This window comes from Miniopterus schreibersii (genome assembly GCF_964146895.1).
Source record: "Miniopterus schreibersii genome assembly, chromosome: 18".
Classification (NCBI taxonomy): domain Eukaryota; kingdom Metazoa; phylum Chordata; class Mammalia; order Chiroptera; family Miniopteridae; genus Miniopterus; species Miniopterus schreibersii.
The window spans coordinates 3,949,934-3,972,788 of record NC_138121.1 but is presented as its reverse complement, the minus strand read 5'-3'; the positions used below and the strand labels follow the sequence as shown (position 1 = coordinate 3,972,788).

Genomic DNA, 22,855 nt, shown 5'->3' with positions numbered 1-22,855 from the left:
CACCCATCTATAAGGGATCCTGGGGCCTCCTCTCCTCCCCCCGTGCCTGGAGAGGCTTTTCACATTCAACCCTCAATGCTTTGCCTCTCTGGCTAATTTCTAAACATACATGACTAACTGTTTGGGAGCTGGGGACCTAATTTCTAGGTCTGGGGAAAATAAGCAGGGGAAGAAAGAGGGCTCCGAGGGAGGAGGGATTCCCTCTGGAACCTACCCTAATCCCCTCCCTCTTGTTCCCTCACGCTCAACTTCCAACAAAGCAATGACCCCTGGCTTCTGCGGCAGCCAGGCTACCCTGCTCAGGGGGTTCTGAATTGGAAGGGAATAGGAGTGTTCCTTAAAGGGACCCCAGAGAGGTCGCAGCGCATTCTCGCTCTACACCTCTCACGTGTAGTAGAAACGTATAAGGTGACCTGAGCAATTGCTATGGATCTGCAGCCACTTCTCAGGGAGAAAAATAACTGGGAAAACTACAACTCCCATGAGGCCAAAGGGCCAACATGGAGCGGAAGTCGAGTCATTTTTTCCCCCGGCCTGCAGGGAGTTGTAGTTCTCTTTGGAAGTCTCCGTTCCTCCTTTCGCCTAAAAGGCAGGAAATGTGCCGTCAAGAATTTGGGCTTCTGAGAAAGGAGGCAAGTCTTTGCAGAAAAGGCAAGACTTTGACAAGGGGCGGGCCACTAGGCAAGGACCGAGCGGCCGGAGCTAGCGTGGACCAATCAGGCTACTGAGGGCGGGTCTTCTGCGGGAAAGTGGGCGTGGCCTCGGGGATCCGGTAGAGCGCCGCCGCGTTCCCAGCCCGGGAAACCCCCTCTGCGGTGAAGGAGAGGTGAGGGGCTGGGATCTGCTGGACTCTCGGGTCCTGGGAAGGAGGGGAGGTGGAGGACTGAGTTCCGGAGGAAGACGAGCTGGGCACCAGCTCTCCGAGATCCCAGGAGAAAAGGGGGGTGGGGGCTTGGGTCTTTGGTCTGGGGAAAGAGGGACTTGAGATCCCGGATCCCTGAGTCAGTGAGCGAAGAGGGCGCGGGGAGCCAGGACTCAAAGGCTGAAGGCTCCGGATTTGGGGTCCCGGAAAACGAGACGCTTTAATTCTCGACTCTTGGAAGGAAGGGGGGCGTGCGGTGCTGGGGGCCTGGCTCCCGGGCCCAGGCAGGAGGAGGCTGGGGACCGACGTTGTGCCCCTCTCCGCCCGCACAGATCACGCCGCCATGCCTCGCTCCGGGCCCCGCGCAGCCCTGCTCCTCCTGCCGCCGCTGCTGCTGCTCCGAGCCGTCCTGACCGTGCCCCTGGAGCGGGAGGCGCCCAAGGAGGAGAGCCCCGCGACCGAGAGCCCCGTGAGTGGCCCTGTCCTGCTCTCCAGCCAGGTGTCTGCAGTGGCACTACAATTCCCGCGGACCCCCGTGGGCCCTGGGTGGATGCTGTCCCCCACGGACTCGGCTTGGAGTTTGCCTGCCATTCTTTGTAGTCCCGGGGCTTTGACGTGGTGAAACGCGGGGGCGGGGGCGGGGGACCGAGGCAGAGGTGGCAGATGGCTAAGTCCCTGACTCAGGTGTGGGAAATCAGGCCAGATTTTAAGTGAAAAGTCGGCATCACCTCTACTCCCCCCCCCCCCCAACTCCTACACACACGCCTGAACCTCTCTGGGTGTTGTTTTTTGGTGTGTGTTTTTAAGATGCCCCTCTCCTCAAGAAGGAATTTGAAAGGAAAGAACTACACTTCCCAGTAGCACCTTGAGCAGGTGTGTGTTGTTAGCTAACTGGGCTGTTCTCACTTCTTGGAGCTTGTGGGAGTTGTAGTTCAAGTGACATATAAACTGCTCATTTATTCATTCCAATATGTGTTTATCCAGCGCTGTGAAACCTTTGGCCTTAGGGGATTTGGTACTTGGAACTTGAAAGATTTCCTCAAGGCCAATGCCCTGATTTATGACCTAAATCCTACAGTTCCCACTATCTCTGGAACATGCTCCTATGTGGCAGGTCCCCACCCAGTGAGATAGGCCTCTGCCCAGTGAAATCTTTGCAGACACAGGAGGGCACCTTTGAATTCCCTTTTCCTTCATTCATCCCACACACTTCTTAAGCATCTTTTATGAGCTAAGGACAGTGCTAATGCACCCCAATGCTGTCACAGACCAGTCTAGCTGTCTGGGCTCCTGAGAATGGACACCAGGAGTGATGATCAGGGAGAAAGACTCACTGAGCAGAGATCTGAAGTTCAGGGAGGAACCATTCCAGGTAGAGGAAATATCTTGGGCAAAGGCTGTGTGGTAGAAGAGACCAGTGTTGCTGGTGCTGATTGAGCAAGAGAAGGGACGAGGCAGATCACTTAGGGCCTTGTGGGCCATGGTAGGGAATGCTTTATACCGAGACTAATGGAAAGTGCAGAATGTTAGAAACATCAGCAACAACAGATGGTTTTGGAAACTGAAACACAAAGATTAAGTAACTTGTTCAAAGACTAAGGTTGCCAGACTTAGCAAATGAAAACACAGGATATCTAGGTATCATAGCAGTCCTAGCAAGATTTCAACCCACTGTGTTTGGCTAAATAACAGTCCCCAAAGATGTCCCTGCCCTAATCCCCAGAATCTGTGAATATATTACCTTATGTAGCAAAAGAGTGTTCGTAGGTGTAACTGAGTTAATCATCTTGAGTTGGTAGCATTATCCTGGATCATGTAGGGGAGCCCAATGTAATCACAAGGGTCCCTATTAAGAGGAAGGCAGGAAGGTGAGATCAGAGGCGGTGTGATGATGTAAGAAGATGTCAGAGTGATGCAGGGCCATGAGTGAAGGAATGCAGGCAGCCCATGGGAGCTGGAATAGACAAGGAAACATTCTCCCCTGGAGCCTCCAGAATGAGCTGAGCCCTGCCAACCCATTTTGCACTTCTGACTTCCAAAAATCTAAGAGAATATTTTGTGTTGCTCTAAACCACTTAGTTGGTGGAACTTTGTTTTAGCAACAATAGGAAATTACTGCACCCACAGTGGCAATAGCTGGGTGATTCTCTTACCGTGTATCAAGCACCAACTGTGCTCTGCAATGTAGTGAGAGCTATAGCAGATTGAGTGTCTTCTATGTCCTTAGCATCGTGCCAGGCCATTTATCTCATTTACTTTTCAGCACAGCTCTGAGAAGTAGGACCAGGAGCCCAGGGAGTTTTGTCTGTCTTGTTCATTTGCTGTATCCCCTGGAATAGCACCTGCCACATGGTAGGGGCTCAGTGGGTGCTTATTGAATGAATGAATGAATGAATGAATGTTTTACTGTTTCCCAACTAGTACCAGTGTGTCTGCTTTGTAAGCCCCACTCGGCTGGTGTTGGGCTTGTGTTTGTGTTTGTGACACTCATTTCGTCTCCACTACAGACCTGGGAAGAGGTGAAAGCTGAGGCCTGGAGGTCAGGCAGGTTCCCTGGGGTTACAGAGCAGGTGGGGATTAGAATTGGGCCGATTTCCCCCCTTTATCCATGGGGCAAGCCTGCTGCTCCAAGTGAGGGTCTCTCTAGGTCCCTCAGCAGACACCAAGCGGAGCAGGACCTGCATCCTACCTTTGGGGAAGGACTAGGGCGGGGGCTGGAGCTGCCATGTTCATCTTTGTCACCTCAGGACACAGGCCTGTACTACCACCGGTACCTCCAGGAGGTCATCAATGTGCTGGAGACAGATGGGCACTTCCGAGAGAAGCTGCAGGCTGCCAACGCCGAGGACATCAAGGTGTGGCTGGGTACAAGGGGCAGGAGGGGACGTGCCTCAGAGGCCAGAATTTTGGGAAGGACCAGATTCCCTAAAGGGGCCATGTGACTCCAGCCCTCAAAAAGGGAGAAATCACTTCTCAGGGTCACACAACTGGGAAGGGACTTGGGGGACACAGACTGTGGTTAAGCACTAAGGTGGATGTCGCAGGCTCCCAGCCTTAGCTCTATTACTTACCAGTCATATGACTGCCCCTTGCCATGCCTCGGTTTCCCCATCTGTAAAGTGGGGGACTAACAGAACCTGCCTCCTGGTGTTTAGGTTCGGATTATTGTGGGTCAGACATGTACCAGGTTTTGGCAACCGCAGTAGCATCCTTAGTAACTGTGCGTCAGTGCTCAGCACAGTGCTTCCTGCCTGCCCAGACTCCTCTGAAGGAGCCCTGATTATTTCCATTTTATTGAAGAGAACACTGAGGCACTGTTTGTCCTTCCTGTGGGCCCAGGGCTCATCCCCTGGACTGGCTGAGCCCAAAGCCCATGCCCCACCCCATCCCCCAGGCAGGGGTGCTGGCAGGGTCGTCGTTCCCTCCACCCCCTGTGAGGAGTCCAGGCTGCCACCTGGAGTCCCTGCTCTGCTCCTCCCTATCCCACCACACACCCTCCCTGTTCGGGTGCTGTCAGATGTCCCTTCTGGAGGGGGCATCCCAAGTTCTCCAAATGCCTGGGCCCAGGAGAGGCCCCAGGACCTGGAACTGATGGGGAGGCAGCCCTACTCCCCCCAAACTTCCTGCATTCCTGGGGCTCTTGTCCTTAGCCACCTTTACCCTGAAGAGAGACAGGTAAAAGCACAGACAGCTGAGCCCAACACGTCCCACTGCCCATCTGGGGAAACTGAGGCCCACAGTCACAAAACTGAGAAGCTGGGCTCATATGACTGGCTCTGTGGTCACCTTGTCCTGCTGCATCTGCAAGGGCCACACACCCCAAGGGACCGATATGAGTCATGAGTGACAGGAAACGATCTGAGCAGTCATTTAGGGGAGGGCTCCAGGGAAACCCCAAAGAGGGGCCCATCTAATCTGAAAAGTGAGAGGCTGCTTCTAGGGAAAGGATACCCCCAAGTGAGGTTTGCTTCTGTGTGGGAGTGTCTGTGGCATAGAAGTTGAAGTGGGTAGGGTTGGGATGGGGAGTGATGTTTCAGACAGTAGGAGCTATGTGTGTAAACCGAGCGTTCTGGTACATTCAGCCGTCTCCTGGCAGTTCCTTATAACTGATATAAAGACGAGGAGATGCGGCTAGAGAAGTGGGTTAGGGTTAGGGTAGGGTCTTGAGTGCCGAGCCCAGGAATTCTGCCCTGGCGTCATTGAAGAGCCCTAGGGGCTCTGATTGAGAAACAGTCATAATCCAAAGTGATAAGAGAAGTAGCTCAGAGAAGGCACCCTGCTCAGCACACTGTGTGCGCGCGTGTGTGCTTGTGTGCATGTGTGCATGCTCACACAGGCACGGGTGTGGCAGGGCCGAGAGGGTTATTGGGGGGGATTCTTCCCAAGGGAGGTGCCATCTGCTTTGAGTTTGAAGGACAGTGAGGATCTGGTCAGTTGTTGTTGTTGTTTTAATATATCTTTATAGATTTCAGAGAGAGGAAGGGAGAGGGAGAGAGAGAGAAACATCAATGATGAGAGAGTCATTGATCGGCTGCCTCCTGCACGCCCCAGACTGCCGATCGAGCCCGCAACCCGGGCCTGTGCCCTGACCGGGAATCGAACCCCGATCGCCTGGATCCGAGGTCGATGCTTAACTGCTGCCCATGCCCGGCTGGGTGATCTGGCCAGTCTTGAGTGGTGGGAGAGCTTCCCAGGCAAAAGGAGTGGCATGTGAAAGGCCCGGAGGTGCAAAGAGCCTTGAACTTGGGGGTCCTACACCCAGTTAGTGTTGCTGGAAGCAAGAGTGTGATTTGATGAGTGATAGGAGATGGGGCTACAGAGGTGGGCAGGGCCTCAAATGTCAAGCTGAGGGGCTGGGAGCATATCTCTGGGGCTCTGTGGAGCCCTAGGGGGCATCAGAAAGCTTGTAGAAGGTTCCAGAGAGGCCAGAGAAAGTGCCCCCTCCCACGCCTCCAGCCTGACCAATGTCCCCTCACTCGCTGTCCAGAGTGGGAAGCTGAGCCGGGAGCTGGACTTCGTTAGCCACCATGTCCGAACAAAGTTGGACGAGCTCAAGCGGCAGGAGGTGTCTCGGCTTCGAATGCTGCTCAAGGCCAAGATGGACGCAGAGCAGGAGCCCAGTAAGCAGGGGTGGGGCTGGGGGTAGGAGCCCAGTAAGCAGGGGTGGGGCTGGGGGTAGGAGCCCAGTAAGCAGGGGTGGGGCTGGAGGGCTGGAGCCCAGTAAGCAGGGGTGGGGCTGGGGGACTGGAGCCCAGTAAGCAGGGGTGGGGCTGGGAGGCGGGAGCTCAGTAAGCAGGGGTGGGGCTGGGGGGCGGGAGCCCAGTAAGCAGGGGTGGGGCTGGGAGGCGGGAGCTCAGTAAGCAGGGGTGGGGCTGGGGGACTGGAGCCCAGTAAGCAGGGGTGGGGCTGGAAGGCTGGGTGGCCTCCCTCCTGGGCTTTCAGCTGATTTTGTACTAGGCAGGTGGGGCCTCCTGTAAAATGTGCATGGAAGACTGATAGAATATTCTTCCTAAAACAATTACTGTTATTGGCTGGTTGTTTTTCTGTTTGGCTTTTTTAATTCTTATTTTTTAAAATCATTGTTATTTAACATTTTGATGTAACTTCAAACTTAGAAAAAAGTTGCAAGGATAGCACCAAAAATCTCCCGAATACCCTCAACCCAGAGCCTCCGGTTGTTACCGTGCGCTCCATGTACCTTTCACTCACATTTCCCAGTTCTTTGCGGCCACCATGTCCCTTTACACCCAGGCATTTCCGTGTGATTTCCTCGGAGCAATGACATTTGCCTGCATCACCGCAGTCCCGTGACAGAGGCAGGAAGTGTAGTAGGTGACACTATTTTTCCCTTGCTTAGATATTCTCTATCTCCCCCCACTACAGTGATTCTAATTTGCTGGCATTTATACCTGAGGCTATCTATATTTTGTAGTCTAATTACTCGGCTTAAAAGATGAAAGAAAGTGCGCCTGGAAGAGAAAGGTTTGGATTTAGATTCCACGATCCCAGCTTCTTTCTAACATTCCTAGATGTGGTTTGTCAAGTTGTGTCTAGACCATGCCATTTTAAACAGCTTTATTGAAATATAATTCATATACCATACAATTTACCCATTTAAAGGATATGACTGTGGTTTTTAGCATATTCACAGGTATGTGCGACCATCACCAAAGTCAATTTTAGAACATTGTCATCATGCCAAAATGATACCTGGATCCTTTAGCTTTCACTCTCTTATTTCCTCACCGAGCCCCGGCAACCACTAACCTACTTCCAGTCTCTGTAGATTTTCCTAATCTGGACCTTTCATGTAAATGAATCATATAGTATGTGACCTTTCATATCTGGGCTTCTTTCCCTTAGCATTAATATTTTCTTCTCTTTTTTTTAATATATCTTTATTGATTTCAGAGAGAGGAAAGGAGAGAGAGAGAGAAACATCAATGATGAGAGTCACTGATCGGCTGCCTCCTGCATGCCCCGACTGGGGACTGAGCCTGCAACCTGGGCATGTGCCCTGACCAGAATCAAACCCCGATCGCCTGGATCCTAGGTCGATGCTCAACCGCTGAGCCATGCCCGGCCAGGCTAACGTTAATATTTTCAAGGTTCATCCACACTGTAGCATAGATGAGCGCTTCATTCCTTTTCAGGGCCAAGTAATATTCTGTTGTATGGATCTACCACATTTGGTTTATCCATCAGTGGATGAGCATCTGGGTTGTTTGCACCCTTTGCTACTATGTACCATGCTTGTTTACTTATTGTCACTTTGTGGTATGTTCTGGTACTGCTGGGACACCCTTCGGCCTTCACTAAGTGTAAGGACATGCCTTCTTTATTGAGATTCGCCTCTAGCTTCTTTCATCTCCTGACACCTGGGAGGGATTCTGTGCATTGGTGGATGACATTAAGGGTCAGTAAGAGAGCTGGCCTTTGTTTGTATTTCTGTCTGACTCCATTTATCCATGAACCAAACAGATCTTGGGCCCTCCTACATGCCTGGCATTGGGCACTTGCTGGAGCACTAAGGTGACCAGATGGGCCTGGTCTCTGGCCTCCTCTGCACAGCCACCCACGCCATCTCTGTCCTGCTGTTTAATTATTACTGAGTCAGAGTCTGATTTGACTTTTGGTAAAATAGATGTTCCCTTGTCACTAATGAGAGAAATGTCTCCGGGTAGCTGTCCACTTGTTATGTCCCCAGCACCGTGCTATAGACTTCACTTAGCTTTGTCCCTTGGACAACTCACAGGAGCCCTCGAACCTGACCACTTCTCTTCATTTCACTCAGGTCCTGCTTGGACCACTGCTGTCGCCTCCTCCCTGCCACCACCCCTATTGTTCCTCTGTTTATTTCCCATACAGCAGCCAGTGGGACCCTGTTAACACCTGTATTCGTTCCCTGTGGCCACTGTCACAAATTACCCCAAACTTAGTGGCTTAAAATAATACACATTTATTCCCTTACAGTCTGGGGGTCAGAAGTCTGAAATCAGTCTCACGGGGCCAGAATCACGGTTGCAGGGCTGGTTCCTCCTGGAGGCTCCAGGGAGCGCTGTCTCCTTGCCATCCGCAGATTCTAGAAGTGCATTCCTTCCTTGCCTGGAAGGCTTCCTCCACCTTCAGAGCCACCACTGTAGCATTTTTCTCCAGTGATCACATTTCCTTCTACTGTAGTCGGATCTTCCTCTGCCTCCCTCTTATGGGACCCTTGGGATTACATTTAGGGACCACCTGGGCAATCTGGAATATTCTCCCCATCTCAGTATCCTTTATTTAATCACATTTTCTGCAAAGTCCCTTTTACCACATGAGGTCACATATTCACAGGTTCCAGTGATTAGAATGTGGACATCTTGGGGGCTGTTATCCAGCCCCACACACCCAGGTCAAATCCTCTGCTCGGAACCCATCCATAGCTCCCCAGTGCCCTCAGGATCAAGTCCACTGTCCTCACTGCTGCCTGGAGGCCCTGCCAGGGCTGCCCCAGCCCCTCCCTCCACTGCACACCCTCTCGCCCACATGCTTGCATCAGCATTTTTAGTCAGTGCTGGAGTGCAGCCCGTCTCTCCACCTCAGGACCTTTGCCCACGCGCTTTCATCTGCCTGGGGCATTCCTTCTCTGGGCCCCTTTGCCTGGCTGGCTGAGCTTCGCTCTCAGCTCAGATGTCACTTCCTCAGAAAGTCCTGCCCTGACCCTCCTGCATGAAGGAGCCCCTGTTTGAGTCCTTTGTGGTCATGTGTTTGTCCTTTAAACACCTGTTCTCTGTCTCTTGACTGGGTGCTCTGTGGGGCAGATTCTGTCACCGTCTGGTTCCTGATGTGGCCACAGTGCCGCAGAGTGGAGGCTCCGCTGCTTTGGGGGCATGAAAAATCAATTGTGAGTTTCCTGAGCAGCCGTCCCTCCTATGGGCTCATGGCGGCCCAAGCTGCCTCCGTGGCGGCGTGGGGCACCTGGGTTCCAGCCGCTTGGTTGTGACGTTCACCTCCACTGGACCAGGAGACACGGGAGGGTGTTCTGGGCCTGACTCACGTCGGCCCCTGGGAGGCCTCTGGAGCTGTGAGCTGAGAGAAGCAGGTGCTCCCCCTCCCTTCGGGCCGGAAGCCCCACCTTTCCTGACTGCTTGGCACCCCTCTGGGAGGGGGTTGCACCTTCCCGGCCGCTGTAAGCAGGCACCACCAACTGCGCAAGTTAAACCACAGGCCTCTGTTGTCACAGGTCTGCGGGCCACAGTCAGATCAAGGTGTGGGCAGGGCTGGTTCCTTCTGAGCACTGAGAGGAGGTTGTCCCGTCTTTGGCTGGTAAATGCCACTTTCTTCCTGTGTCCTTTCATGTCATCTTGCCTCTGTGTCTGCCTGTGTCCAAATTTTTTTTTTTTTTTTTTTAAAGGATACCAGTCATACTGGATTTGGGTCCACCCTAATGACCTCATTTTAACTTAATCACCTCTGTAAAAACCTTCTCTCCAAATAAGGTCACATTCTGAGGTCCAGGGGTTAGGACATCAACAGATGGATTTTTAGGGCCCACAATTCAACCTATAACAGGTGGAGTGCCTGTGCTTAGGAGTCTAGTGGCTGGTTCTAATCCTCACTCTGCCACTTCCTAGATGGCGACTTAGACAAGTCACTTCCCCTCTCTGGGCCTTAGTTTTACATCATATGGTTACATCGTTAATCATAGAACCTCTGTTGTAAGATTATTGAAAAGTTAATGCATGAATATAGTTAATGTGTTTAGAGCAGGGCCTGGCACATAGTAAGTACTCAATACGTGTTAGTTGTTGTTATTGTTTGAAGCATGAGACTCAGTTGTGACATCACCTCCTCCAGGAAGCCCTCCCTGATTGCCCCACGTTCAATCAGGCTGCCCTCTGGGCTTTTTCAGAGCCCTCTGTGACCTCCTTTACAGCACATCTGGACCAGGATAGGGATTTTGAAAGAAAGAACATTCTATGAGTTGGGTCTTTCCCCCTTTCCCCTCATCCAGATGCACAGTTGGATCACCTGAGTCTCCTGAAGCAGTTTGAACACCTGGATCCTCAGAATCAGCACACGTTCGAGGCTCGGGACCTGGAGCTGCTGATCCAGACGGTAGCGTGAGGGGGAACTACAGGCAGAGGACAGAGGGAGCTTTGCGGAGGGAGAGAGGGGAACAGAGCCTGGGACACAAGCCTGCTCACCTCTGCCCCCTGTTCTCCGAGGTCAGCCCTGAGAAGGCCTGGTGGTTTCTAAGAACCCTTCCCAGAGTCCCTATAGGAAAGCAGGGGTGTCGTGTCGCAGGATGGGCTCAGCTCCACAAAGACCTGGTTTCAAATTCCTCCTCGGCTTTGTCTTTCCCATATGACTTGGGGTGGGGGCTGTTCCTTCTGCGCCCTGTGGTAGGTGGATTAATGGCCCCTCACCAAAGATGTCCCACCCTGCCCTGGCCAGTGTGACTCAGTTAGTTGGGTGTCACCTGGTGCACAGAAAGTTTGCCGATTCCTGGTCAGGGCACATCCCCAGGTTGCAGGCTCGATACCTGGTGGGGGATGTGCAGGAGGCAGCCAATCAATGTTTCTTTCTCTTTCCCTCTCCCTTCCTCTCTCTCCAGAAAATCAATTTAAAAATCTTAAAAAAAAAAAAAAAAGATATTCCACCCTAATCCATGGAACCTTATAAGGCAAAGGGATTTTGCAGATGTGATTAAGTTGAGGATCTTGAGCTGATGGGATGATCCTGAATCTCATCACAAGGGTCCTTGAAAGAGAGAGGCAGAGTCCAGTACTTGGCTGTAGTGTGACCTCTGAAGCAAGAAGCTCCCCTACCAGCTTTGAAGGTGGAGGAAGGAGCTTCAGCATGGAATCCGGCTCTAGAAGCTGGAAAAGGCAAAGAAACAGATTCTCCCCTAGAGTCTCCGCAGGGAGCACAGCCCTGCTGACAGCTTCATTTCAGTCCAGGAGAACTAATTTCTGACCTCTAGGCCTCTGGCCTCCGTGCTGTAAGATGATAAATGTGTATTGTTTCAAGCCACCAAGTTGATGATAATTTGTTACAGCAGCCATGGGAACAAGCACAGTCCTCATCTGAGAAATGGGATTACAGTCCCCAGGGAAGGCCAAGTGTGGAAGGGGATGCCCAGGCCTGCCCCTGCCTCTCCCTGCTCACTTTGCTTCTGTGGGGCCAGAATCCATCCCTCAGCCTTGGCCTGGGCCCCGCTTTTCTGGCTACTGGAGCTCCATCTAGTGGCCATGAAGATAATAGCAGCAGCCATTTAAGTGCAGCCCAGCACTTAGCAGTTTTGGCCATTTATTTCCAGAACATTCCAGAAACTTGGCTGTTTTGCCACTTATTTCCAGAACATTCCAGAAACCATCTGCTTTTCTCTAGTCCCACTTCATTCTTCATGGTCTCAATTCCCATCATCTACCTCTCAAAGCTGCTTTCTCACTGGCACCTTGCTTCTGCCTTCCATGGCAGGGTTTCTCAACTCAGCCCTCTTGACACTTGGGGCTGGCTAATTCTTCGCTGTGGTAGATGTTTGTTCATCGTATGATTTTTAGCTGCATCCCCGGCCTATGTCCACTAGATGCCAGTAGACCTACCTTAGTTGTGACAACCAAAAATGTCCTTAGACGTTAACAATTGTCTCCTGTGGACCAGAGTCATCCTAGGATGAGAACCCCAGCTATTCCCCACATAACAGCTGTATTAGTTTCCTATTGCTCCCATATAACAATCACAAACTTAATAGCTTAACATGGATTTATTCAGTGTAGGTCAGAAATCCAGGAGGGTCTTATTGGTTGTATTAGTTTCCTGAGGCAGCCGTAATAAATTGCTAGACTCGCTGGCTTAAAAGAACAGATATGTATCCTCTCACAGTTCTGGAGGCCAAAAGGCCAAAATTCGTACCACTGGGCCAAAACCAAGGTTCTGGCAGGGCTATGCTCACTTCAGAGACTATCCAGGAAAAACCTGCTCCTTGACTCTTCCAGCTCCTGGAGGCTGCCAGCATTCCTTGGCTTGTAGACACACCACTCCAGTCTCTGCCTCCATGGCATTCTCCCCCAGTCTCTCTGGGTCTTTTCTATAGCCTTCTAATTAGAACAACAATCATTGGATTTAGGGGCTGCCCTAATCCAGTAGGACTGAATCCTAATTACATCTGCAAAGACCCTATTTCCAAATAAGGTTACATTTTGAGGTTCTGGGTGGATGTGAATTTGGGGGGGACACTATTCAACCAAGTATAGTATTGTTATCTCCATGTTTACCAGAGGCAGAAATTGAGGCACAGAGAGGCTGAGTAAATTGCCCAAGATCACACAGTTAGTGGGATTTCTTCGCACAGCAGAGCCTGGATTTGAACTCTGGGCAAAATAATTAGAGACCTCATGTTCTTTACCATGGAGCCGCGCTGCTTTTCATATTAAATACACCTCGTGTGTTTTTCTTTTAACCCCATGACCATTGTTTATCGTGTGTTTTTCTTATTACTTATTCCTCCCAAGTTTTTCACCTTGTGGAGGACTTGAGAAAGGTGGGTTAAAGCTGCTGTTGTGTAACTGTCTGAATCTCTTTTGAAAAACAAAGAAAAGAGACTCTGTTGTGGGGCAAGAGTGGGTCAGAGACCAAACAGTGAGATCAGGACATGAGACCAAGACAGGGTGGAGGTTGGGCCAGGTTCAGAGTCAAAGGCCTTGCATTTGGAGGTTGGAATTTGACGCTGGACACAGAGGTGCCATGATAGTGACTGTCTGCCTTTCCCCAGGCCACGCGGGACCTTGCCCAGTACGACGCGGCCCATCACGAGGAGTTCAAACGCTATGAGATGCTCAAGGAACACGAGAGACGCCGTTACCTGGAGTCACTAGGAGAGGAGCAGCGAAAGGAGGCAGAGAGGAAGCTGGAAGAACAACAGCGACGGCACCGAGAGCACCCCAAAGTCAATGTGCCTGTAAGGACACCCATTCGTGCCCACCCTCCTCCCATGTCCAATTCCCCAAGTTCCACAAGGCAAGAGTGTAGCTGTAAAACTACAACTCCCAGCAGACTCTGAGGCAAAAGTTCCTTTTAATGTACCTAGCTATTTTCCAGGGGCTTCTGGGAATTGTTGTTTTCCTAGTTTCCTTGCTTGCGAATGACTGAGGGATGGGGGTATGAACGGTTCTCTAGCTTTATCCCGTAGGATCTAGACTTCTTGCTCATGAGCCCCTACTCTCACCTCCACAGGGCAGCCAAGCCCAGTTGAAGGAGGTGTGGGAGGAGCTGGATGGATTGGACCCCAACAGGTTTAACCCCAAGACCTTCTTCATACTGCATGGTAAGGTGGGGAGGGAGTCCCAAGACCCAGGCTGAATTCTGAGGCTCTGACCTTTCAGGTAGTGACAATGTACCATGGGAATGAGGCCCCCTTGATTAAGGGCGTAGAGTGACAGTTTTTGGTAGCCCAGTCAGGAAAGGTTTTCTTGACTAGCATTGTCTAGTAGAACTTTCCATGCCAATGGAAGTGTTCTGTCTGTGTTCAGATGTTCAATGTGCAGCAGCCACCAGCCCCACATGACTATGCAGCACTTGAAATGTGGCTCTAACGACTAAGGACCTGAATCTTTAGTTTTGATAAATTTTTTTAAGACTTGTGATTCATGGTAAAATACACGTAACGTGAGATTTCCCATCTCAGCTCTTAAGTGTCCAGTTCAGTATGTTAAGTACATTCCATTGTTGTGTACTGGGTCTCAGAACTCTTTCATCCTTGTGAAACTGAAAGTCTTTATTAATCAACAGCTCCCTATTACCCCTCTCTCAGCCCCTGGTAACCTCTGTTCTTGGTTACATCTCTATGAATTTGACTACTCTAGCTACCTCCTATAAGTAAAATCATACAGTATTTGCCTTTTTGTGGCATAATGTCAAGGAAATTAAATTTTCATTTGACCGTTATTGAAATTCACTTGCCCCATGTGGCTGGTGACTGCTCTATTGTACAGCACAGCTCTAGAGGGATGACATTTGAACAAAGACCTCAGTGAATGAGGGGCTGCAGCTTGCAGAGACTTGTGGGGGAAGAGCATGCTAGGTGGGGGAACAGTAAGCACAAACAGAGAAGTGGGCTTGGTCCATCCAAGGTCACAGCCAGGGTAAGGAATTTGGCCTTGATTCCATCATGGGACACACACAAAACAGCTCTGAGCAGAGGACTGACACCTCTGCCTTAAGGGTTGATAGACTCCATCTGGGTGCTGTGTCAAGGACAGACTGTAGGTGTGAGGGCCAAGGCCAGGAGCCTATTTAGAAAGCATGAGATGCTGGTGGCGGGACCACAGGGAGGAAGGAAGAGCAGTCGGTTTCTGGATTCATCCTGAAGGTCAAGCTAGTATGACTCGCAGACGGCAAGTTATGAAGTCATGAAGGAACAAAAGGGTCAAGGGTGACTCCAAGGTATTTGGCCTGAGAAACTGGAAAATAGAATGGGGAGAGCAAGCATGTTTGGCAGAGCAGACTGGGAACTGTGTTCGAGTTCAATTAGAGACGTCGGGTAGACGTATGCGTGGAGATGGAGAGTAGACAGTTGGATAGTCAAGTGTAGAGGCAGCTTGTGGGTGGCATCGGAAGCTGAGGGACTGCAGGAGCCCATCTAAGGAAGTGCCGGCCGATAGCACTCTTTTTGTAATGATGGAAAATGTCCTGTGCCACCCAGTGTGGCACCCACTGGCCACATATGGCTATTCAGCACTTAACTTGTAGCAAGTAGGACTAGTAAACTGAAATTTAAAAAAAAAATTATTTATTGACTTGAGAGAGAGAAACATCCATTTGTTCTTCCACTTATTGATGCATCATTGGTTGAGTCCTGTATGTGCCCTGCACGGGGATTGAACCTGCAACCTTGGCATATTGGGACAACACTCTAACCAACTGCGCTACCTGGCCAGGGCGATAAACTGAAATTTTAATCTTACTTAATATGAATCAATTTAAGTTTGAACAGCCCATGTGGCAGGTGGCTACCATACTGGACAGATTTGAAGATTAGACAAAGAGGCCCCAGACCTAAGTCCTTGGATGTACCAAGGTGTAGAAGCCCAGACGATGAGGAAGCCAGCAAAGGACAAAGCAGCATAGCTGGAGAGGAGAGGATGCTGTCTGAAAACCACGGGCACAATCTAGCCAGACGTGGGCTAAAACCCAGGCGTGGGTTTTGCAAGGTCAGGGGCTCTGGCCACCTCGGCAGGATCCGTGCAGGTGCGATGTGAGTGAGCAGAGGAGGTGGAGACAGGGAGCAGAGCCCATGCGGCCGTATGAGCTGGACTGGCAAGGGGGACGCTCCTCTGGCAATTGGAGTTGGCACAGCCTGACTCTCGGGGAACCAGAGGCCTCCAAACACCTAGATCCTGAGCAAAGGGGTCGATCCTGTGCCCCTGTCACCAGGTGCTAGGGACTAAGTCATCCTGCATGACAGCAGCCCCAAAAATGGTCCCAGGGGAGCCCCACCTCCACCTACTCCATTCTCGGGACCCTGGCTAGTAGGAAAAGGGCTCTCCTAGCAACAGGCCTGTGGGGCACTAAAGCCTGCAGGCCACCATTCTACTATTGGAGACTTGTTCCCTGACCTCTAAAACACCCCACATCAGCCCTACTTCCTTCTCCAGCTGGTCCCTCGGGGACCTCACCTACCCCGACTTCAGTCCCCCAAGACACGTTGTCGTCTCCCCTCAGATATCAACAGTGATGGGGTCCTGGATGAGCAGGAGCTGGAGGCCCTCTTCACCAAGGAGGTGAGTGTCTGGGAAGCCTGGCTTCAGGGGGTGCCCAGGTGAGCCGTGTGGTCCTTCCTTAGGAAGACCCGGATGTAAATCCCGGGAAAACGACAACTCCCAGGGCCCTGGAGGGCAAACGAAAGGCCGCCAGGAATGGCAGTCGCCCCAAGGACTCGCGGGCATGGGACTGGGTGTAAGGAGGGGGAGTAGCCTGAGAAAGAGGTTGCCCCGGACCTCTCAGGACGTCTCGCCTCCCGCTTGACTGCAGCTGGAGAAGGTGTACGACCCAAAGAACGAGGAGGACGACATGCGGGAGATGGAGGAGGAGCGGCTGCGCATGCGCGAGCACGTGATGAAGAACGTGAGGCGGAGGGCCCGAGGGGCAGCGGGTGGCTGGGGCCCCGCTCTGTCACTTACCCTGCCCCGGCTCCCCAGGTGGACACAAACCAGGACCGCCTTGTGACCCTGGAGGAGTTCCTTGTATCCACCCAGAGGAAGGAGTTTGGGGACACTGGGGAGGGCTGGGAGGTAAGGACACGGGGACTCTCTGGATCCCGAGTACGTCTCTCTCAGCCCTAACCCTTCCTTCAGGTTCCTGGCCAATTCTCTTACTGGGCCTCTGCTCCGCCGCCCCCCACCCCGGGTCACTGTCCCCCTCTGTCTCCGGGTGTCTGTCCGCTGCCACACACAGACCATCCCTGTTCCCCGCTCTCTCTGGGCCTTCATCCCCCCTCCCCGGCTTCCCCTCGGGTCTCTGCCGTCCACACACAGGCCTCCCAGCCTTCCCAACCCTCCATTATGCTCTCCAACATGGGTGGGCCGACGCTGGAGCCACCAGCTAACGGCCTCTGTCCCCACCCCGCAGACCGTGGAGATGCATCCTGCCTACACAGAGGAGGAGCTGAGGCGGTTCGAGGAGGAGCTGGCCGCCCGGGAGGCCGAGCTGAACGCCAAGGCCCAGCGCCTCAGCCAGGAGACCGAGGCCCTGGGCCGCTCCCAGGGCCGCCTGGAGGCCCAGAAGAGAGAGCTGCAGCAGGTGACTGGCCAGGCAGCTGGGCCATCCTCCAGTCCCTGGTGGCCCTTGTCCTTGTGTGTCCAGAGGCTGGGAAGGCCGGTTAATCACTCTGGGATGGGTGGTGGTCGCCATCTTGAGTGAGGGCGGAAGTCCCGCCCCTCACAGCTCCGCAGATGCCATGTTGGATAAGGGCAGGGGGTTGTAGGAGGGAGAAGGGCGGGAAAGCCCGGCGGAAGGGTAGATTCCAGCAAGGGTTCAGTGAGGGTTTCCGTGTCCCGAGCTGCAACCCGAGCCCTGACAAGGGGGAGAAGACTGGATCTTTCTTATTAAGCCCAACTGTCAATGAGGGAGATGAACTGAGACCTGTAGAAAGAGGGCTATGAGCACTTGGCAGGATGGGGAGACTCGGCATCACACCCCCTTCCCTGTGCAACCCCACCCCACCCTGCAGGCCGTTCTGCAAATGGAACAGAGGAAACAGCAGCAGCAAGCCCACAATGCCCCAGTCCCTGGCCCCGAGGGACAGCTCAAGTTCCAGCCCCACAACACAGGTGCTGTCCCTGGGCCTAGGGAGGAGGGAAGGACTGCGGTGTGGACTCCTGGGTCTGAGGGAGGAGGGGCTGGGATGTCTAGAGCTACCGTTTCCTCCCTTCATTTCCAGATGATGCTCCTGTCCCAGCTCCAGCTGGTGACCAGAAGGATGAGGCTGCTTCAGAAAAGAAGGTTCCTGACCAGCCCCCTGAGCTGCCCCAGCTGGATTCCCAGCACCTGTGATTCTCCAGGACCGTGGCCTCTGGGCTCCTACCAACGCAACCGATGGGAAGATGGTGAAGTGTCACAATCAACCTCCTCTGAGGACAACACATGTGGCCTAGGGAAAGTGGGACAGGGAGACACTTCCCACATTGCTACCCAGGCCTCCTACCTGCTACTTCAGCTTCCACAGTCTCCCAGTCTGTAGTCCCTTCTCTCTGCCCCCCTCCAGGGACCTGCCTTCTTGTGTTCAGCAGGACACTCACAGGGTCAGCTACCTTAGGGAAGCCTCCTTCCTCCTGAGGGGGTCTGCCGTGTCCCTGTCCTCCTAGACGGACTGGCCTCGCTGCCCCAGGTTGGGGCCACTCCAGCACCCTGCATCCACAGCTACTGGAATCCTGCCGGCTGCTCTGGGCTTCACATCTGCTGGTTTATGAGGCTTGGGTGGCCCCTTGAGACCTTTCTCTATCTTTTGTGGGACCAGCAATGCCTTGAAGACAGTGTCTACCCCATGGCTGGGTCGGGGGCAGTAGAGTCTTCAGAAGAGCCGATCAACTCTGATACCAGGAGTCCTGACTCTCCCTGACCCCTGGCTTTCATCCATCTCAGCCTCAGCCTCCTCCCTGATGGCTTGGCCCCTTGCCCCTTCCCCAGACAGCCACAGAAAGGTCCCAGAGCTGATCCTGCCCCAGGATCAGGTTCCAGCCCCTCAGCCTCAGTGGGAGGCTGATGCCTTCCTTTCTGGCCTTATCTACACTGTTGTGTGTCCTGCTGTATACTCCAGTTCCATCTAAATATACTTCCTGGAACAAATCCATGCCTGTTTCTTTGTATATACTATTCCCTCTGAAACCTCATTCCCGCTTAACCTGCCAAAGTTCTTCTCATACTTTAAGATTCAGGCATTTCTGAGAGATTGCATCCTGCCATCTTTCTGTTCTCTCCTAATGAGTCTGCTGACTACACACACACACACACACACACACACACACACACACACGTCTTCAGCAGGATCTTTTCAGTCACAAGGACAGAAAACCCAAACCTAGGCTTGAACAATAAAGAAAAGTGTATTATCACCCAAAACAGGAAGTCCCAAGGTAGGGTGGCTCCAAGGCCCTTAGGGAACCAGGTTCTCCCATCTAGCTCTGCCATGGTAGGTGTGGTGTGGGGGGCTGTACTACTCTTGTTCCAAAGTGGCTGCAGCTGCTCCAAATGCCACCAACAGCTGGTGAAGGAAAAAGACAAAAATAAGGAGCCAGGAATTGGTGCCTTGTGTTTTCCTGGAATTCCAACTTTGCTATTCTGGGTTTCTGTCCTATGCATTTACCTTGTGTTTCTGATGTTTTGACATGTGGGGCCTTGCAGACACATGAAGGACTGCCTCTCCCAGGGTTAGCCAGTTGCTGGACACAGTGAACTACTCTCCTGCTAGTGAGCATACATTTCCTATGCAAACTGTCCAATGCAGAGCTCAGACCCCAACCACATACTTTACTGGGCTCCTACAGTCCTGGGTGATATTCACCTGTCCTAATCACCCCTTGCCAGGTGCCAGACAACTCAGGACAGTCTCTCCTTCTCAGGACCTGCTGAAATTATTAAAACTAGGGAAACCTAACTGCTGGTCTGTTCCTTCCCACAGGAACCACAGTAAAGCTCTTCCCCATGTTTTCCCTTCACTCCTGCCTCCTGACCAAATCCATTGCCTCCCTGTGTGGCCCTGTGTAGCATGGCTGCCCCCTCTTGGGAACTGTAAGAAACTATCTTTTCCATGGCAATTGTCTCCTGACCTGTTGGCCTCACCATACCTGAATGATACTAAACCCTCCACTTTTGAAACACTCTCTCTGTGGGTCTCTGTGGTAGACAGAATAATGGCTTCTCAAACATACCCATATCCTAATCCTCAGAACCTGTAAATATGTGACCTTTGGGGCAAAAGGGACTTTTGCAGATATAATTAAATTAAGGATCCTTTTTTTTTTTAATCATTTAAAAAATATTTTTATTGATTTTTTTAAGAGAGGGAAACACTGATGTGAGAGTGAAACATCAATCAGCTGCCTCCTGCACGCCCCCTACCGGGGACTGAGCCTGCAAACCAGTCATGTGCCCTGACCAGGAATCAAACCAGCAACCTTTAGGTAGATGGGACAACATCCAACCAACTGAGCCACACTGGCCAGGGCTAAATTAAAGATCTGAGATGGGGAGATAATCCAGACGGGCCCAATGTAATCTCAAGGTTATACATAGGAGAGGCAAGGGGGTGACAGAGATGGACACGTGACCACAGAAGGTCAAAGTAATTCAAAGGCATCAGATGAGACGTGGGTGACCTCTAGAAGCTGAAGAAGGCAGGAAATGAATTCTTCCCTCAGAGCCTCCAGAAGGAATGCAGCCCTGATGACACTGATTTTTGCCCAGTGAGACCCATTTTGGACTTCTGATGTCTAGAGTATAAAAGAATACATTTGTGTTGTCTTCAGCCAGGAAATTTGTGGTAATTTGTTATAGCAGCTGCAGGGAACTAATACAGTCTTCTTCTCTCTTCAAGTCTCTGTCCCTCCCACCTCCCTTCTCTGAGTCTTCATTAATCCTGTTCACTAAAACACTCTAAACTCTCCCCCATGTGTCTCCTCTCTGTTAAGTGACCCTGGAGGCTCTTTCCGGGACACTGCCCTCACCTCTCACCATGATTTCAACTTCTAAGGTCTCCAAATGATATTGCCAGCAAGTCCTGGAATGTGCTGGCACCCACACTCACACAAGTAGGTATCTAAGCTCAGACTGGATTTGCCACACTTCCAACATCATTGTTTTGCTTGTCTCCCAAAGAGGTCAAGAGAGTTAGGAAGTGAGTGTGTTTCTTGGACTAAAGCCCCACAGTGCAGCAAGCTGAGCCCCAGCCAAGCAGCCCTTGCCAGGAGGCAAGGAGACATTTGCTGACCCTCAGCCTCTAAATTCCACTTCACAGTCTATGGCCTCTGTTAGTTCCCCGTCTCTCACCCTGGGTCCCAGAAACATTGTCTTGTGCTTAATCCTGTGGCTGCCTCCCAGGGAAAGAAGGTGCCTGACCTGCTGATCAAGGGATTCCGGTCTCAGGTCAGCGATTTTCCTGACTTAATTATGAATTAAATAAAACACAGCAGACACAGTTCAGTGTGTGGACTCTGGGGCCACACTGGTTGTGTTTCAATCCTGACCCTCCCACTTAGTTAATGTGTGACTTTGGGCAAGATTATTGACCAGTCTGTGTCTCAGTTTCTTCATCTGTAAAATGAGGCTAATAACATGACATGTGAAGATTATATGAGTTAATATTCAGGAAGCCTCTAGAATAGAGGCAAGCATAGGTGACCCTGTACGAGAGCTTTGCGGAATAGACTCACAGAGATGAAAACATATGAAAAATACAGAGAATTGCAGACACTGTTGGACACATTGCCCAGATTTCCCAAGCCTTAACATAGCGCCATAATTGTTTCCAGTTGCTTTTCTTTTTGTTTCCTTTTAAAAATTGATTTAGAGAGAGGGAGGGGGAGAGAGGGAGAGAAACATCGATTGGTTGCCTCCCGGGGATCGAACCCACAACCTGGGTATGCACCCTGACCAGGAATTTAACTGGCCACCTTTCAGTGTACAGGGTGACACTCCAACCAACTGAACCACACCAGCCAGGGCAGTCACGTGCTCCCCCCCAAGCGAGATTTGAGAATCTATGTGAACTGTGGAGTTAGTTCATTCATTTTCCTTGCTAAGTCCTATCCTGTTGTTAGAATTTGCCACACTGTTTTGTTACTGATGGCTGTTCCCAGTTTCGAGCTGTCACACCCAAGGCTGCAATAAATGCTCTTGCACATGTCTCATGAGGCACAGCTTTGAGAGTTCCTCAAGGGTACAGATCTTCTACCCAGGATAGAAATCACTGGGCCATGCCATACACTCATTTTCTACTTTACTGGATATTGCAAAATGATTTCTCTGGGTACACAAACTCACTGCTGGCAATTTAAAATTATAAGTTTTTATTTGAAATCGTTTAAGAAGTTGCAAAAAATAGAACAGAGAGTTCCTTTGTACCAGACACCCAGCTCCTCCAGTGATATCTCAGGTAACTATCGTACTTCTTCAAAGCCAGGAATTGATAATGTTACATTACTTAATCAGCTACAGACCTGATTCTGATTTCATCAGCACTTCCAAGAAATGTTATTAAGCCCAGCCAGCGTGGCTCAGTGGTTGAGCATTGACCTAGGATCCAGGAGATCGCAGTTCGATTCTGGGTCAGGGCACACGCTGGGGGTGCAGGAGGCAGCGGATCAATGACTCTCTCATCATTGATGTTTCCCTCTCCTTCCCTTTCCCTTCCTCTCTTTCTGAAATCAGTAAAGACATATTTTAAAAAACAAAAACAAAAACGGTGGTCTTTGGAGGCAGCTAATTTGCAGGTTTTCATATCTTGGTTATGGGACCTCAGAAAAATTACCAAGGCACTCTGAGTCTGTTTCTCTCTCTGTAAATGGGGGGCAATAGAAGGTAGTCAGCAGGTCCCTGGTGAGAAATTAGGGATGAAGAAAGTGAAGCTGAAGCTGGGGCCCTGGGTCACAGCACGCGTTCTATAAATATTAGCAATTATTATTACCTTTGCTATTACTATCCTGCCTTGCTGGACAATTCCTGAGGGTGCGCGACTTTCTCAGCAAGAGTGGGGGGAAGGAGGAAAGGAAACAGGCCCCAAAGATCAAAATCGACCGGATAAGAGAGCGGGCTCCACTGTGGTCACGTGGTTAGAAGTCAAGCGGCAGCGGAAAAGTGTTTCTGGTCCCACCCACAAGGCGGAGCCAACGGTACGGTCTTCCAATGGGAACTCTAGGATTAAATAACCTCTTGATATTGGGCGGGGCGCTCAGGTCCAGTGACCAATGAGAAGCTGCGTAGGGGCAATAGTGGGCGGAGAAAACAACCACACCCCCT

At 51.5% G+C, this 22,855-nt stretch overlaps 1 protein-coding gene across 1 annotated transcript; it reads left to right on the top strand.

Annotated features, from left to right (window-relative positions):
- The first annotated feature begins 568 nt into the window (after positions 1–568).
- On the top strand, positions 569–18,692 carry NUCB1 (nucleobindin 1). The gene is made up of 13 exons (XM_081118503.1): positions 569–826; positions 1,195–1,331; positions 3,610–3,717; positions 5,850–5,982; positions 10,356–10,459; positions 13,119–13,304; positions 13,580–13,670; positions 16,067–16,125; positions 16,376–16,468; positions 16,543–16,635; positions 16,973–17,143; positions 17,574–17,673; positions 17,784–18,692. Exons 2-13 carry the CDS (start codon positions 1,206–1,208, stop codon positions 17,894–17,896), a joined length of 1,377 nt encoding a protein of 458 aa, XP_080974629.1. The 5' UTR covers positions 569–826; positions 1,195–1,205; the 3' UTR covers positions 17,897–18,692.
- The last annotated feature ends 4,163 nt before the right edge of the window (positions 18,693–22,855 follow it).